General features: G+C 39.8%; 1 protein-coding gene across 1 annotated transcript in view; it reads left to right on the forward strand.

Moving 5' to 3' along the window:
- LEMD3 (LEM domain containing 3) overlaps nt 1–17,703 on the forward strand; it is a 49,570-nt gene that overhangs the window by 678 nt on the left and 31,189 nt on the right. The window contains exon 3 of the mRNA XM_010561952.1: nt 3–976. Coding sequence (XP_010560254.1) covers nt 3–976 — 974 coding nt within the window. The remainder of the gene's footprint in view (nt 1–2; nt 977–17,703) is intronic.

Raw genomic sequence — 17,703 nt, forward strand, 5'->3', positions numbered from 1 at the left:
AGGGGGCCCGGGGACGGCGACGAGGAAGGCGGGGAGGAGGACGACGAAGAGGAGGAGGAGGAGGCGGAGAGCGAGCAGCAGCGGTGGAAGAACCGGACCGTGAACGGTAACCGGCTCCTCCCCTACGGCGGCGGCGGCGGCAGGGGCAAGTACTCCGACTCGGAGGAGGAGGAGGAGGAGGCGGCGGCGGCGGCGGGGGGCAGGCAGCAGGTACCGAAGGAGGAGGCGGCGGTTCGCCGGCCCAGACGGAGCCTCAGCAAGTCGCCTGCTCCATTCATAACAGGCAAATGCGCTGCAGCCGGCGCTGGCGTGATGGAGACGGGCCAAGAAAGGGCTGGCGGAGGCTGCGGTGCTGCTGTAGTCGTAACGAATGACAGGGCGGCGGCGGCTGCCGGGAGTCTAGACAGGGGCAGGAATCGGGAGGAGGAGGAGGCGGCGGCGGCGGCGGCGGGGGGAGGCGGAGGAGGAGGATGTGAAAATGTGGACTCTGGTCCTCCCAGCCCCAGATACCGCATCGGCCTACCTAAGAAATCCCCTCCGGTGTTGTTGCTGCCACCGCCGCTCACGGAGGTGGACAGCGGTAAAATCACTGACTCTCCAGGCACCGTTAGGAAAGCGACCAATAATCACGTTCTCGGCGGTGCTGCCGGTAGCTATAATGTCGAATCCAGGATCTATTCAGCTACCAACAGCCTTCCCCCGGGTGGAACCACCTCCTCCCTTAGACTCAACCACTCCAATCATACGGGTTCAAATCATACCTACCTGAAAAACACCTACAAGAAGAATCTCTCAGAGCCCGAGGAGGAGCTTCTCCAACAGTTCAAAAGAGAGGAGGTATCCACCACTGGAGGCTTCAGTGCACATTACCTGTCCATGTTCCTCTTAACTGCTGCATGCTTGTTCTTTCTGATACTGGGATTCACATACCTGAGAATGAGAGGTTCTGGAGTAGCTGAGGATGTGGGAGCCAACAGTAAGTATTAGGTGAAGGGTAAGAGCAGTTTCTTTCTGCAACTGGATATACAACTGTTAATTCACCTTTGCGTTCCCAGACATCCCTTACCGAGCAATTCTGGGTTCCACCTTGGTATAATCTTTCTACGTAGGATGGAGTGCAGAGAACTTGTCTCTCCTTAAGTATTATACCTTGCCAGCTGGTATAATGAGCTTGCAAGACATTTGAGGATAAACTCAAATCCTGGCATTCCCTGCCGTAATCTGTTGATACCTTGTTTTCTAGCATGTTTTCTTCAAAACGCAATTTTATGTGTTCTGTTCAATACAGCAGATATATGGTTAATACAGAATTGAAGAGTTAAGGCTTTATGCCGGTCTCACAGAAGTAATTAATGCACATCTAGATACCTGGGATTTCTGCAGGGCTAAGATTTGACTGTAGTTGTTTGGTAATAAAGCAGATTGTTTTAATTTATGTGTACTGAGGCTTGAAAAGGATGCTAGGTTGTGATGATGTTACACACTACAACGAACTTTGTGCAGTGAATGCTGGACCTATTGTGTGTTCTTTTCCAATAAGTACTCTTTTCTAAATTTAGTTGAGAGTATGTTTTTATACATGAAATACTGTTGTGCGTTAGTTTGAATTTGATTCTTTTTTAAATCCTGAATTACTTGGGAGCTTCTTTAATATGTGAAAGTGACTTCTTGGAATGGTTTTAGAAACTACCATCTTCTAGTCACAAAGCATACGAAAATGGAAACGTACCACCTAAGGGTGGTGATTCATGCTAATTCAATTCTTGGCTGCTCTGAAATGGACAGTGGAGATTCTAACATCAGAAAGAAAAATCATGCCATTACTATCTTAATTGCTCATCAGGAGCAATGAAAATTATGCAAAAAGCTAATTTTGGGACGTGAGAGCATTAGAATGTCCTTGGGGATGTGCATTTTTCTTGAAATAGTTGAGGAAGGCGTTTAGGGTGTATGCACGTGCATGTATTTCTTTGTATAGATAGTAGTGGATTTATGTACTTGTGTGTGGGCATGTATACAGTGCCTTGTAAGGAGTGATCCTGCTGCTAGATTGGGATCTGCTAGATGTTACAGGGCAGAAATAGCAGTGTGGGCTGTTTTGTTTTTTTTTTTTTTTTCCCCTCCCATTCGAACGTTATTCATTACATTATGGTAGCAGATGAGTTCTTAATTCTGTTTTGTGCTTTTTTGGGGGGGGGAGTAAAGGATTTAGTGTTTAGGAAGGACAATAGCAGCAAGGACTTAAATATTTGCAGTGGTTTCATAGCTGTCCACGTGGCTCTTAACTACTGTTTAGTCTTGGTTTTTGGGAAGGCAGTGAACATATGCAGGTGGGCTAAAATTAGATACAGTGTAGTGTGTCTGTTGGGACTACTCATACTCATATTCTGTGGTTAACTTCTGGCCATAGCTGCTAGAGACATCAGTACATAAGAAAATTTATGTATAAGCTGTGTAATTCTACAAACATTTATTAGATATTTTTCTCCCTAGTCTTAAAATCTGATGATTTTAATAGGGCAGAAGGTATGTCTGTCAGCCTGCTGGGGTAAACTTTCTGACTGTCAAATTCAGTGGTTGAGTTAAAACTCGCCTGCCATGCTGATTGATGAAGCTGAATGTCTCAGCTATGCAGATAGCAATACTGTGGAAAGAAGGCCACTCTGAACTTTTTGTCTTGGAAGAAGACTTGGTTTTGAATGTGTCAACTTCCCTATAGAGCATGTGGGATCACTGTGTTGAGTATGTTGCTCTTAAAAAGCTAACCCAGCTGGAACTGATATACAGGGAAAATTGTTCTCTTCTGCTGTTTTGCTTGGGCTAGGCTGCCCAGCCAATGGTCTGGTAGCCCAGTGTTGCTTGGTAGTCCAGTTAAGCCAGTTCTTGGCCTGTTCTTAATTGTTCTGTTTTCAGTGGAGCTCCTGAAAGTGAATTTCCTGAAGATTTGTTCTGTCAGTGGCACTCACGTTTCATCTCTCCTCCTTTGTCACAGCCCTGGGCTTTGCAACGTAACAAATGGGAACAGCGGGAATAGTACCCATTGGAAGAAGCAAACAGCAGGATTTGTGGCTAGCTTCTTTGATAGGAAGAGGAGCAGGCTGCTTCTAAGTAATGTGGGAATGAGCAGGGAATTACCTTGCCCATACGCTCAGCACGTGCTCACTAAATTCTTACTCCTCAAATGGGCATATGCAACAAAAATATGGTAGGTCTGTAGATCAGGCAAGAACAGACAAGACAGGCCAATAAAGACTGATTGCTACTGGGAAGGGAAAGAACCCTGTCTTTTGTACACCCAATCTCGGCATTTACAGTATTTGTCAGGCTGTAATCCGAGAAGGAGGAGGTGCGTGTAATGGGGGAGGCTTAAAACTAGGTGTTGGGGCTGAATTTAGGCCAGGTAAAATAATATAGATGAGAAGATTCAGAAGAGGATTGTTGCTTATATCATGCATAATGTTCAAATGATTTCTTACTCAGAGCTCTGAAATAGCTATGAAGTCCTTTAGTTTTTCTGCACATGCGGCATAAAATTTTCAAAGGCAAATCAGAATTGGGCTAATTCTTCTGTATCTAACCTACATATGGTCACTTGAGGTAAGGTTTTTATGCATTTAGCTGTCTAAAATGCAGATAAATATCTATGGGGCTTTTCCTAAAGCATCTTAAACTGTTGATATTAAACTACTTTTTAAGTTTACATAAAAGACGAACTAATGCATAGGCGCACATCGTGCTTGCTATCTCTGACAGTGTTGTATATGAAAAGAAAGGTCATGGTGGGGGGGGTGGGCTTGATGCTGGTAACCTCATTCATGAGGCTCTGGCTGTAAAGCATGTTTTGCTTGTACCTGCCTTCAAAATACCATGGAATTCTCTCAACTTCTTGCCAAGCCAGCATAATATTTTGTCAGGAAAATGGTAGGTTTGACTTTAGTCTACTTCCTTAGGGTTCTTCAGACCCTGAAGAGTTGGGTATCTCTTCCAACTTAATTGGGTTTGTTTTGTAATGTTATTGTGAGTATCTCAGGTAGCTGCTCCTGGGAGTTAGTTCTAAAGTTATTTTTCATGGAAAGTTGTTAACGATATCGAATCAGTAGATGTTGCTTTCAGGTCTTGTTTACTTTCTGAAAGATGAGGGCACTAGTACTACGTTTAAGGTTGTGATCTGAAATAGGTTGTTTTTAAGTTACTCTCACTGTTTCTGCTCCAGTACTTTGCCTGGGGAGTAGATGATTTGTGAAAAACCACCACCAACAAAAAGTAATCTTTAAACTTTAGGTAGGTCTTGTTTAAAATCTTATTAGGAGAGGCTTTTGAAAGTGACATCTCTTGCTAGTAGTTTCTGTCTTTCTATGATACTTGTTACAAAACAACTGCTAGGAGGATAATCCTTACTATATTTGCTACTACTTGTGTTTTTGAAATGTTAATTCAGGCAGACTTAGCAGTCGTGTATATTGCAAGTGGAAGCTTATGCAAATCACAATTCTAAGAGTTTAATTCTATTCCATTGATGTTCCTTTGTTCTCGATTTTTAAATCTCTCAGGTGTTAAAACGTCTATGGAATTTTATGCAGGGTGTTTCATTGTTAAGAAGTTAGACTTGCTGTATGAAAGACAAGAAGATGACTGTTGCGCTCACGGGCCTGCAAATTACTATTAAGGTGCTGTGGTATTTCACAGATAACTGTTACAAATCTACTTGCCTTCTAAGATCACTTTCTCAGGAGAGTCTATCTTCTTGACAGTGTTGGCTTCAATGGAAGAAAATGAATTCTGGATAAGAAATATTTATAGAAGAGAAGATAGTAAAGGGAGGAAGCAAAATTAAAAGATTTGGAGAGTTCCTTTGTTGTGTGGCTATTAATGTTGCTTGTGCTTTGCAAGTGATACTCTGACTTGTATTTGACAATATAACAACTTCTTCTATCGGCATGTTAGCGTATAGCTCTGTTTCACTTTCTGTACATTGCTTTAAACTCTAGTCAGCAAGTATTTCTCATCTAGGTGATACAAAAGAAAATCCTGATGTACATCTTAAAGACTAATCTCTCTTGTAGCTGGTCTCACTTCTGTGGTTTGGTAAGTTTTGGATCAAGATCAGTAGATCAAAAAAACCCCTAGGCTGCCTTTGTAAGGTAAAGCCAGGCAGAATAGTTAAATTTCTGTAGGATTCTTGACCTTTTTGAACTCTAGTCTTCCTTATGGTATATCAGAAATAACTCTTAAAAGTGTGGAACAAACTTAGCCGAGACCTGTACCCAGGAAAGTCCAAATAATTGTTACATAGTGTGAAATAGTTCACCTTAGCTGACAACTTCAAGTCCTTCCTAAAGGATAATAAACAGTCTGTTTGCCTTTGCAGCAGATCTGTAGTATAAAGTATAAATAATGAAAATTGCTCATCAGTATTTGAACCAAAAATTATGCAACTTCAGAATTCCTGTTTTTAGGGAAATAGCGGTGTTTGGTACTTTGTTCAGAATATTTAGAACTAACTAACTTGGCATTCATACCTTAAATGTGCTGCTGTTTGCAGATCTGTACAAAACTTTCCTTATGCCATGACTTTAGATATTCTTACAATGACCTTTTTTCAATGTTCCTGTTGTAGGCTATGCTTTTTTGTGAAGTAAGTCATGGGAAATTGGAACTAAAATTGCTTGCCTGGGGAGCAGGGATGCAGAAGAGCTCTGGCAGGATCTGTTTTTGCTAGGTATCAAAAACTAATGGAAAGTTTGCACTCCATTCCATAGCACATGGTAGTTTTCTCAAAAGAAAATTCGGTTTCTGATCTGAGAAAGTTAAAGGTGATCTAGGATCTGAAAGCAGATCTGGTTGCAGCTTTTCCATGTTTATAAAGCATTGCAGATTAGAAAGGAGTGGGAAAGCAAACTTGTGTTTCTTCCATTAAGAACCTCTGCCAACTCTAATAGTGTTCTTCAAGTGCAATGCAGACTTCTTTCTGCTTAGGACAGATGCATACAGTGATAATGGATGTTAAGGAAGAGCCCACGATACCCAAGGACTTAAATTTAGCATTGTAGGAGCCCCGCTTTGCACTGTTTAATAAAGTATCCCAGTACCAGAGGAGAATCAGGCCTGCAGTCTTGCTATTCCTGGGGACCAATTGTGTTTCGAAAAAAATCATTTACATTTAACTCCTGTTGACATCTGTGTTTCATCTGGGAGTAGTAGGTCGCAAAACTTTGGCTTGACTGCTAACCCAGCTAAGCTGGCAGGAGTGCTAGCATCATACCCAACAGATCCCTGTCATGCTTCTAGACTTCTGCTTCAGAAATAGCATGAACGTGTGAACAGGCCAGAGCTGCTGTTTGAGAAAGTTGTTTGGTCACTTAACAGAAAAGCTTAGGCAAGTAAATTAAGCAAGTACGTCAGTTTTTGTTGACGAAAGTGCTGTTCCAGTGCTGTGGAGAAGCACAGAGTCCAGTGTAATCATGAGGCATATATTCCTTACACCTTTAAAATTCTTCTAGGCATTTGTATTCTCTGGTAAAATTAGTTTTCTGTTGTGATTTGTGGTAGGTTGAGGGGAGTAAGTTGACTGGTTGAAGGATTGTGAAATCAAGCTATATTAAGAAGAAAAAGTGATTTTTCAGGGGACTCGCATGTTTGCTAAGAACTTCAGTAGTAGTGTCTTTGTCTTTGCTCTTCCGTTCTTGGCTCCTACTGTTGTTGCTGGTAGGTGTAGAGTTGTGGGAGAAGGTGGCAGTGCCTTTGCTGTGGTTGTAATAAATGAGGTCATGGTGTAACTCTGCCACTGATCAAAATAACCATGATGGCTTCTGTCCACTGAGGAATTCTGATTTAGAAAAACTTGGAAAAGGAGTGGTGTTACTGATGGAAAGCAGCATACTGATGGATGCAAGGACAGATCGAAGAACCGCTGCACAACTTAAAGCTGGTCTCGTATAGGTTCCTTCTGTGTAGAAGGTTTGCTCCAGTTTATAACGTCTGATGTTGAGTCCTATACTATCCACAATGCTATTTAGTGCTGTTTCTCTCCTCTGCTGTGTGTTTGCAGTCTACTGTGGAGGGTGAGAGGGTAAGGAGCAAGTGAGTGTGGATGCATGCTAAATGTGAAACAGGCAAATGTGGTGTGCCTGCTGGGGCTAGTTTGTTGGAGGAGATGTGCTGTTATGTCTAGTGTTGTGCAGCGATGAAGTCTTCTTTTTGCAGAGGAAAGGATCAAATTTTCTGCTTACTGAGGGTTGTATTGTAACATAGGTATTTTGAATAAAGCTGCCTTTTTAGAGTCTTAAATTCCTTTGGCTGGTTTAAATGAACTCGGAGTGACAGACTGAATTGATACAGAAGACTGTTTAATGTGGGGAGGAGAAGAGGTAGGGACTTAAAAAGAGAGGTCTAACATTGAATTTAAGTGGCATTAAAACTTAGTAAGTAATCTACAAGATCCATTGAATTCTAGTGATGCTGTAGTGGGTAAGTAAGAAATAGGTCTGTTCATAAATGAAGAATTGTAAACCAATTGCTAGGCCAGTTTTTCCTCTGTCTTAGAGAAGGCCATTTGCTTAATTAAAAATTGGAAGGTGGCTTGTTAGAAAATATTTTTTTATATACATACCAAGACTTTCTTCACACTGCCTTTATTCAATTAAGTCTTAATACAGGGCTTATATACAGGTCAAATCCCCTTAACCTTTTCTGTGTTGAAAAAGTACAAGAAACTTAATTATACTTGAACTCATGGTGTCTTGGGTAAACGTGGCATCAGCCTGTCCCTGCTAGGTAGTCAACTGAACTTCATCATGAGAGGACTGCTGGGATGAGTTGGATAAATGTAGTGTTACTCCAGACTAGACTTTTAAGGCCACATCTGGATCTTAATTTTCCTTTTCTCCGCAGAAAAGAGTTTCTTTGAAAGTCAATTAAATCTCTGAATTGCTTAGTGGAGAAGCCTCAGACTGTCCATTAAATTCATAACCGCTTATGTTAGCTTTTGGATGTTTTCAATAGGCTGTGTATCAAAGCCACTCACCTTAACCATCTGTCCCCTCAATACTTGTCATCTCACTATGTAGTTATACAATAAAACATTCCACAGCACACTCATTCAATAATACTTATCCCAGAGTCTGTTCAGTATCATCAAGCTGCCCAACATGAACCCCTCATGTCCAGTGTTCCTGTATCTCACAGCACAACTTCATCAAACAAATTTTTATCTGAATGTTTAGATTTTGTTGGTCATACAGAGCAAAAGTCTAGCTAGAACTAATCTGAAACCTGTCAATAGATATTGAGCAATGGAGCATTTACTGTGAATGAGGGATTTCAAATATCAAAAGGTAGTTGTGTGGTTTGGTTGGGTTTTTTTGCTTTGTTTGTTTTTTGTATTAGTATTGCCTGAAACAGCTCTTGGTTGTGGTGTGTGGTGGTTTGGTTTTTTTTTAATTTGCAGGATATTTTCTGGGAAATGGTAAAACATTCATCATGAAATTTTCTGTTCGTCTCTGGCATTTGACCTATATCTAAAAGTTCAGTGGGCTGTTTGTTCTTTTTCAGGTGTATGCTTCAGACCACCAAAGAGGGTATTTGTTAATTTTTTTGAGTGACAGACTGGGGGGTGCATGTGTGACAAACCCCTGAGAGGCCTCATTCAGGCTATGGAAATCCACAGTCAAACCGAATTATTGGGGAGGGGCCTGTCTGGCAGTCTTGCTTGTGCAGTTTCTCATTCTTGCAAATTCCTTGGAAAGAGTTTACTGTTACTTTGTAAATAACAGAAAATGATTTATGAAATTCCTTGGTGGGATCTTGAAGAGGAGAGTGTGATGTCAGGTTCATCTTAGTCTGGTTTTGTATTGGTTTGCACCTGTTGTATGATCCAAGGAAGCTTCTGGAGGTAAAAGGCATAGTGTGTTTCAAGGAAAAAGCTGGAAAGGTGTGTGTTTTTCCTCTTTTTTTTTTTTTTCGTCAAAGGAACTTTGTGCTGTCTTGGGGAGACTTCGTCTACCTGACAAAATGAGGTTAGAGGTGAAGGTTTCCTTCTGGAGAAGGAACTAGTCTCAGTACTTGTTTTTGGGTTTTGTTTCTCTTATCTGTAAGCATGTGAAGTACTGCTTACGCAAAAGCAGTTTTGGATAAAGGTGTTCCTAAATCACTGTGGGAAATGGGTAATCTGAGCTGTATCTAAAGGACATATTCATGTTTGGGTACTTCATATTTTGTGAATAATATCAAAATGAACATGTGTTTGCTATAAACTTAGGAAAAAAAATAAAACGGTGTGTTGAGAACATCTGAAAGAGCCATACTGTTGTACTGTCTGTACAGTGTCCTTTGAGCTAGTTGTTTTTCATTTCTCACTGAAAACCAGAAATACCAGCCTTTTAAGTACTCCTGAGAGCTCATTCATTTAGAATGGGCAGGTGTATATGCACAGTCTGACTTGGTGATCCTAGGTGTATTATGACCGGTGTCTGTTCAAAGTTTGACTTCCATCAAAGGTGGTACTCCCTGCAGAAACGCTGTAGATGCTTTTTTTTAGCTTGTTTACATTGAGCGCTAATGTGTCTGTGTACTTTGGAATTGCATAATGCAATGGCTAATGCATTTTTTGATTTATAACTTTACTGTATTCTTTCTCTTGACCTTCAGCTAAAGTTGCTGCTTATGAACTAACAACAAAAATGTGCAGATTGAGTACAAGTGCACATGAAGTAGGGGAAAAAAACCAATGGGATGTTAAATCCAGACTTGTTTTATTCCTCTCTATAGGATGTGTAGTATTAAACTAATTCCTTTGGAGGGAGAGCAAACTGTGGAGGGAAATCACATGAAAGTAGCACCCCTGGTCCTGGTGATTTGAGGACCAAAGGCCAAACAGGGTCTGCCTATCCCTTCTGTAAGGGAATGAATTAGCATGTGATGTCCTTTGCCATTCAGGAGACGGGAATGTACTGAGCTTCTTACACAAACCCTGGCATCAAACTACTAGCTATATGGCCAGCTATACTTCCTTAAGCATGACATAAATGGTTTGAGGAAGGAGAGTTCAGATCTTGTTTTGTGCAAGCAACTAGCTTTGTACTACTAAGTAGTAGTGACTTACATACTACAGAGTTTTCATGTATCTACAAATAGTCAATGGTGTGGTAAGATTTTATTGTCCCCGGTGTTTGAGATCTCAGCAAGAGTCACTTGTTCTTCCTTTCCATTCTCTTTTTTTGCTGTTTCTGTACAGCAGATGAGTTTCTTGCCAAGATAGGTTCTTTATCCTCTCTAGATCCACCTGGCTCAGGAGAAGTGCACACAGTACTGCTAGAAGATTCGTCAGCTTAATCCACGAGTTGATGATGTAACCCTTTAACTAATAGGCATAACCTGTTTAATTAATAAACAATTATGATAACAATATTGGAAGCCTTGGTTCAGCAGCCTCTTCAGCTGAGTATAGGAGCCATGGCAAGGCATGTATATAAGGATAATGGTGATGTATGGCTGTGTGGTAGTCCAGTTGTTCCCTTCAGATAATAATTCTGATTTGAACCAGCCAGTTTCTGCTATCAAACAAATGCAGCTGCTATGATGGACAGCCTGGAAGGTTAGCCAATTCTTCAGAGTCTTAGTCCAGCTGAGTAAAAATGGAAGTCACTGAATACTGCCTGCTTTTACTCACTTCCAGTCAACTGGTGTTATGTCTTGAATTACTGCTGCGCTTATCCTGGTTTTGAGCTCTGCAAACTTCTGCTATGTGTGGTGGGCAGTTTTCCTTCTTCTATTTAGCTAATATGGATACTTGTGGTAAGCTGGCTGCTGCTTCCTCTGTGAAAGCTCATCTTTGTCATGACAGGAGACCTGCTAGCAGCTACCTCTGTATGTCTTGCATAGAGTAAGCTCTTTTTTCTCCTTAGGATACACTAGGGCACCTATTTTCAGAGTTTTATTGCCCTGTTCAGGCTTTGTATAGATCATTGTTCGGCAGTTCTCCTGCTCTTAGTGCAGCAAGCAGTGATAGACCAATGTGCGCTGAATGGTTAAAAGGACAGAGGCACAGCAGAAGCCCAGTTTTAAGTATGAAAAAATCACTATGTGATCTTTATCTTGACTTTGTTAGTGCATTTGCTGTCATGATTGAGGGTCTCTCTTAAGAGTTCTCCTGTTAGTGTTCTCCATTTGAATGTTATCTTTGGATGCTGTAAACTGTTTGTACTATTATAGTATATTGCTAATACTTTGTAACTGAAGTCTGCCTGGAAGGAGAGGTTATAAGTGGGTATTTTCACAGGAATCCTTCCTGCTTGTACGAGATCACAGGAGTGTTTCTGTCCAGCCTGGGCCCCATGGCAATGACAGTAGATTTAATATTTAATTGCAGATCCACATTGATTCTTAAACCTTCTGTGTTTTAATAACACTTGCTTTATGAGTTTGTTTTCCATCTTCAACTTTGGAGTTTGAGGAAAGCAGACCACTTCCTAATTTAACATGGAGCTGCTGGTGTTGCCATATTTTCAAGGTGGAGTTTCCCCTGCTTCTGAATATCTTTGTGAGGTTTTTTTCTTTGTGTTCATTTATTGAAGTCATGGGTGTTTTTTGACCTTAAAGTATAAGAACCTAAAATATTTGGGAAGGAGCACAGAAGAAGGGAGAAGAGCTATTTCAGAAGCCTATTCCAGTTCTCTTGCAAGTGAAGGTGTTCGCTGCCCATTGTAAAATGTGGGTAGGTGTCTTTAGTCTTACATTTCTCCTGGTGATGTTTTGCAACTGCTGATAAAAGCAGTCTTAGTGTGTTGGGTTTTTTCTTTTTTTAAGAAAAAACACTTAAACACTAGCCTATAATGGAGACTGTGTGTATGTGTGTGCAAGGAATGTAATATTACCTAATTGTACAATGCATGGCAAATGCACTTCTGAGCCATTTTTCCTAATAGAACACAGACAGCTGTTTCTTCATTGAAATGTAATGTTTTGTAATATAATGTAAAAGGGGCTGTGTGCAAATTCCGTTGCTATAAACCATTTCCTTACACTAGTAGAAATAAAACTGGAGAAGAGGATACTTCATTGTAAGAATTGTTTTACCTTTCCCCAAATACAGATAATGAAAAATGATTTTGTAAATAACCAAGCAGCTTAATGTGCTCTTGCCTAAGTGTGCTCTTGTACTGAGTATGCTTCACTGAGATTAATGGAGGCATAGGGGAGATAGAATTTGGGGTGAAGACCAGTTCCTGGGTAGGTGTAGCCACTGGAAGTACAGTCTGGAGTGTTTGGTAACTGGCACTTGCTACTTCTGATGACACCCCCCACTGCCTGAGCCTTTTCTTTTCTGCCCAAATTTCTTAATCTGTCTGGTTAATTTCCCTGGAGTTGGGGAATTAAAATGCAGTTTTGTTTTCTTGCCAATAGTGGTGTTCTGAAGCGTGTTCTGTTTCTTGGTGTGGCTGCATCGGTTCTTGTTTGGGCTCGTTTGCTTGTTCCTTCATCTGTTGCATACAGTTATTTTCACAGGGTCTGCTAGTAGAAAAAGTGAACTTCCATGTTTTTTTTCATATGTACAGGCAGGTTGCACATTCTTGCTTTTGGAACAAGCAGTGTCTGTACTATAGCTCTGTAGGTGTTTTTTTTTCTTCCCTGAGTCTTGCTATGGTTGATGGTGATCTTTAGGAAATGGGAGGCCAGAAAGAAGGAAAGGCAGTCTCTCTGTTATTAATTGCAGGTGTTTGAGGTATCAGCTCTGTTTGAAATGGGCACTTTGATGCGGTAGATTCTAGCTGGCAGCAGTATTCATGGAGTGAATGTGGCAATAATATAGTGAAAACTTCTTCTGAAGTCAGCTCTGATGTTTTAGCAACTTTCAGTTCTAGATTTATTTTATAAGGCTTTTTGCTTAGAAAAGGTGATGTTCTGAAGAACTGACTTAGAACTAACTATTCTTTCAGTTTCACAGTACTGGGATATCTACAGGCACTACACAGATTAAAATGTTACTTTAATCTTTTAAGCACAAAACTTATTCTAGGTTTTCAGTCATTAATACAGGTACTAGAATGAAACAAGTATTTTTATCCTAGTGAAACTGAATAATCTGATGAGAAGCTCTCCCAAAACTCTAGTGTCTCTTCTTAAATATGGACTGAATTGACATGACTCTTAAGAGCATCTTTCAACATTCAGGTCTATTCTAACCAGTATTTAAATAGGCAGGAGTAGATTTAAGCATTTTTAGAAAGGGTGATGCAGCTAAAACGTGGAGAGGTTTTTTAAGAAGCAGTGAAGAGCTCCAAAGAGAAATTCTGGTATTTCTTACCCTTTTACTTACAATAATGAAGACTGATATTTTCAGGGCTGATAGAAAATGTCTGAACTGAAATATTTATCCTAAATATGATAGTTTTAATTCTTTTAGAGGTGGGTTTTGTCAAAAAAGAGATTATGAAATAATTTGGTTATATCATCAATGCTTATATCACCTATTGACAAACAGAATGAATTCACATGATACTGGGGAAGAATGAGCATTAAAAGCTCTCTAAACTGGGGCAGTTGAAAAACTAACTTGATGTTAAGGAAAGATTCAGGTGTTTTTAGAATTCTCAAATCCCTATGGTAGATTGTGCTGCCCTTCAAAATTGGTATGGCCAAGGACTATTCAAACTGTAATGGTGTACTGATTTAGAAATATAAAAACTTTTTCCAAAGCACACAAAGAAGATCTGTAGTGAAGGAATTGCTCAGCTTGACATATGACTTGGTGTCTTAGTATCAAAGCACAGAGATTTAGCCTACTGGTTCAAAGTGGCTTCTACCTGAATTAGCATAATCTGGAGATGGAGGTCATGCAAAGCTGCTCATTTGTTTTTAGTGTTGAGTAATTGCAAAGAGGAGAATAAAGGCAGGATTATTTTATTTAAGCTGTTTGAAAGATGAACCTCTGGAATAATTTATTTCCTGTAATAACTTATTTGTTTTTGGTTTTGTTTTTGTTTTTTTTTTTCTGGCATTTTAAGGTTTAGGAGCTTTAAGAGACAGCATGTTAGAATTGTCCTTGACACATACACAGTATGTCACTGGGTGGAATCATTACTTGACCCCAAACTTACAGAAAAAAGTTACAGATCTGATTGTTGATGTTAAAAGTACCTGGATTGTAAAATTATTGAGAACTTGTTTCCAAGGTTGTGTAGAAAAAAGCTGGGCTAAAGGCCCATTTTGGATAGCAGTGCTTCCAGTATTGTTGCTTCTGCTGTTAACAATACATTATCCAGCTAATTTTTTTTTTTGACAAAGAAAAATTTCTAATGGAAAGTATTAGGTTATCCACTTACTGAACACAACTTTACAGGACAAATTTTGGAAAAAATACTGCTTCTGTTTTGGGATTAGTCTGCTTGTGGCATGGTGGGTGGTGAGGAGAAAAGTACTTTTCTGTTTGTAGGGAGGAACATCTTGATTCTGATTCCAAGTTGCTAACTTGGAAGTGTGTGTTGCAGTGTACAGTCTCTGAATCCTTGTGTGGATGGTATTTGGCATTTTTGGTATCACCACATTGAAAAATTAAGTGCTTACAGGTTAATTGGGATCATTCTTGTTTCTGCAGCTGTGGCTTTGCAGCTCCTTGAAGTTGCATTGGAAAGTTGCTTTTTTGTTTATAAAATCAAATTATCTGTACGTTCAGAAATAGATTATGGCATTACAATGATTCTGTTAAAATGTTAGCTTAATACTCTGTAGTGGTCAAGAAGGAAACACAATGGTAGGATTTTCTATTTTTTAGGAGAGGAATTGAGAACAAAGTATATATGAGAGGATATATTTGAGAGTATCAGTATGTCACTAATAATCCATGGTGCTCCTTTATTTTGAATAGTGTCCAATTCTGGTCTCCAACCTCAGAAAGCTCATAGCAGAGCTACAAAAAGGTTCAGAGAGTAGCAATATGATCAAAAGCATAGCATGGCTTTCATAGCAAGGAGGAATAGGATTCAAGTGTGGAAGAGTGAGGACCAAAGGAGAGACTGAGGAATGAAGTAAAGGCATGAGGATTATGGAGAGGGTGAATAGGGTCTGATTACTCACTGTCTCCTCTAATACAAGAAGGAGTTTCTCAAGTTAACAAGTGGCAAGTTCAGAGTAAGCAGAGAAACTTTTTTCACACATGCACGTTTAAGTTATAGAACTCTGTGACCATATGTTGCTGAAGTTAAAAGCTTGCTTGGGGTTAATGTGGGACTAGACAAATTGGTAGGGAAAAATACATTGGAGTTGATAACTTGGGGGGGGGAAAGCCACTTCTGCCTGTCTCGGGAAGCTTCTGAGGTGCAAATTTTTTTATGATTGGGAGAATATTCTGTTGAAATGTCAGCATATACTTTATATTCTTGCGCTCTGACACTGATTTTTGCCACTTATGTTCTGTTGATTTCCCCCCTCCGGTTAGGGACAGGTGTCTCTGAAAAGAGTAAAACTTCTTGCTACTGCTGGAGGTGGGATTCTGGGCTAGTTGAATCCTGGTTTGTCCTGGTGGGACTGTTCCTTCATGCTTCAGTTCTGATGTTATCTGTTGAAGTGTATTGAATACTGAAACTGCAAGAATGGCAACACTGTTCAGGGCAAAGAACCACAGCATCTAGGAGATAGCAGTAGTGGAAGGATTAGCTAGCTACCTTTTGGCATCCTAATTTGGTGAGCGGAAGGTAACTGGATCCCTTATTTTGGTACCGTGTTAGTGATATGGTTCTAGCTTATATCCTAAGCAAGGGTATTTTTATTTGTGCATGTCTTCTTTCTAGGTATGACTGCCTGTGAAGCTATGTCAGTCTTTGGAACTTGTACTAGTAAGGCTCTATAAAAGCTGACTTGTGTGCTCATGAATGTCTGCAATTAGACTGCAACTTCATGTCTGTTAAACCATGCTTTGAAAAAGAGAAATCCCACTTTGTGCTTCCTGCTTGTCTTGCTGAAGAAAACTAAACCCTTGTAAATAATTGTTACCAATGTATTAGGGAGGAAAATGGGTGGTGGTGGTGGGTGGTTTTATTGTTACTTTAAAGATGAAAGCTTCTGTAGTCTTGTGAAAATTAACCTTGTATGTTGACACTGACTGTGCTTGTATTCCTAAAGTTGAGCATCTCTGTGAGATGGCTTGTTACATGCATTTGTGTTGATGGTTCTGGTTGGAATGCTTTGGAGCTGTGCTGTGAGCCTTAGCTTTGTATTGGTAACTTTTTGTTACTTGAAACTGACCAGTTCTGCCATTCTGAGGAATTCTAGTAAGCTGTCAACATTTACAGCTTGTCCCAACAGTAACATGTGTAAATTAGTTACTTCTAAGGGTCATTAGTAGTCTTTTCAGTTAACCAGAACAATATTTGCATGCTGCTTTGATTTCTTTTGCAGGCTTTTTGGTAATCTTATCGTCTTGTTCTTGATTAACTAGCATTTAAGTAAGATCAGTTATTAAAAATGGAATTTAAATTGCATATCCCTTCCTGTTCTGCAATCAAGTTTCATGTGAAGATGATGACCCTTAGTATGTTTACCTTTTGTTTCCTTCCAGATCTGGCCAAAGAATCCTATTATCATTACACCTTACCAGGAATAAAGCTCTTCTCCCAGTGTATCAAACTTTCATGCAAAATGTTTAGCTATTATAGTATTTCAGGCGAGTTGGTACAGTTACCTTTGTCAAGTTTTTGAGGTTTTTCTTCCATGAGAATACTCTTGCTTTTTTATCCTGCAGCTAGTATTCATGTGTGGCCAAGTAAAACTGCCATGCTTCTCTCAGTTTTGGTGCTGTCTGGGGAGTTCTAATGGATAATGAAATTGCCATGTCCAGGTAGTTTGTTGCATCCCTCCTTTTTTGAGGGCAGTGGATGTGGTTGTTGGTTGGTTGGCTAACCACGAGAGAAGAGCCCCTGGGACATCAGTCAGGAGATTCCTGTTTTAGAAAATGCTCTTGATAGTTTTTAGCTTTATAGTATAAGTAGATGAGAACTTGTTCTTTGAAGGTCATAAAAACATGAGCTTGATAGACTACTTTCAAGGCTGGTAATTGTTGCTCTATGGTAGAGGTCTTGAACCCTTTTTGAGGAGGAGCCTGGGAAGTATGATAGCTTCACATAAGAAACTCAGTAATTAGTTACTAAATTAATGCTTAGTTTGGTAGAACAAGAACTTGTTACCTTAAAACTATACTTATCTATTGTATGAACTCTCAGGAAACCTTTTGAACCAATAATGTTGACGTAATATATTGAAATACCTTAAATGTGGTGGAGTAGATGAAAACTTTAACATCTGTGGCTGGAGCAAGTGGGAGGATTTGCTAAGAGCTTAGATCCTGGACAAAAGAGAGGGTGGATTCAGAACAGAGGAATTACTGAAGTAGTTAAGGAGTGGCCTTATTAACTCAAGTTAATCAAGGTTATGTGGTAAATAGATGCAGATTGATTAACAGTTGTTAATTGCATATGCAGCTGATAAATTGCTGCAGTTGCATTTAACATACTTGGCTGTTAAGGCATGAAGCATCCTAAACTATATTAACTTCTTATATAAAATGTATCTCACCTACTGGTTAACTTGCCATAAAATCACTAACTTCAGAGGGATTTCATGGAGATCCTACAGTGTGAGTTAAAATAATGAATTACAAGGATTTTTAAATTTTTGTGATAGATAATTTTGGAGGAGAGCCCTTTTTTTTTGGTC

Source organism: Haliaeetus leucocephalus, unplaced genomic scaffold, assembly GCF_000737465.1.
Source record: "Haliaeetus leucocephalus isolate CR32 unplaced genomic scaffold, Haliaeetus_leucocephalus-4.0 Scaffold151, whole genome shotgun sequence".
Classification (NCBI taxonomy): domain Eukaryota; kingdom Metazoa; phylum Chordata; class Aves; order Accipitriformes; family Accipitridae; genus Haliaeetus; species Haliaeetus leucocephalus.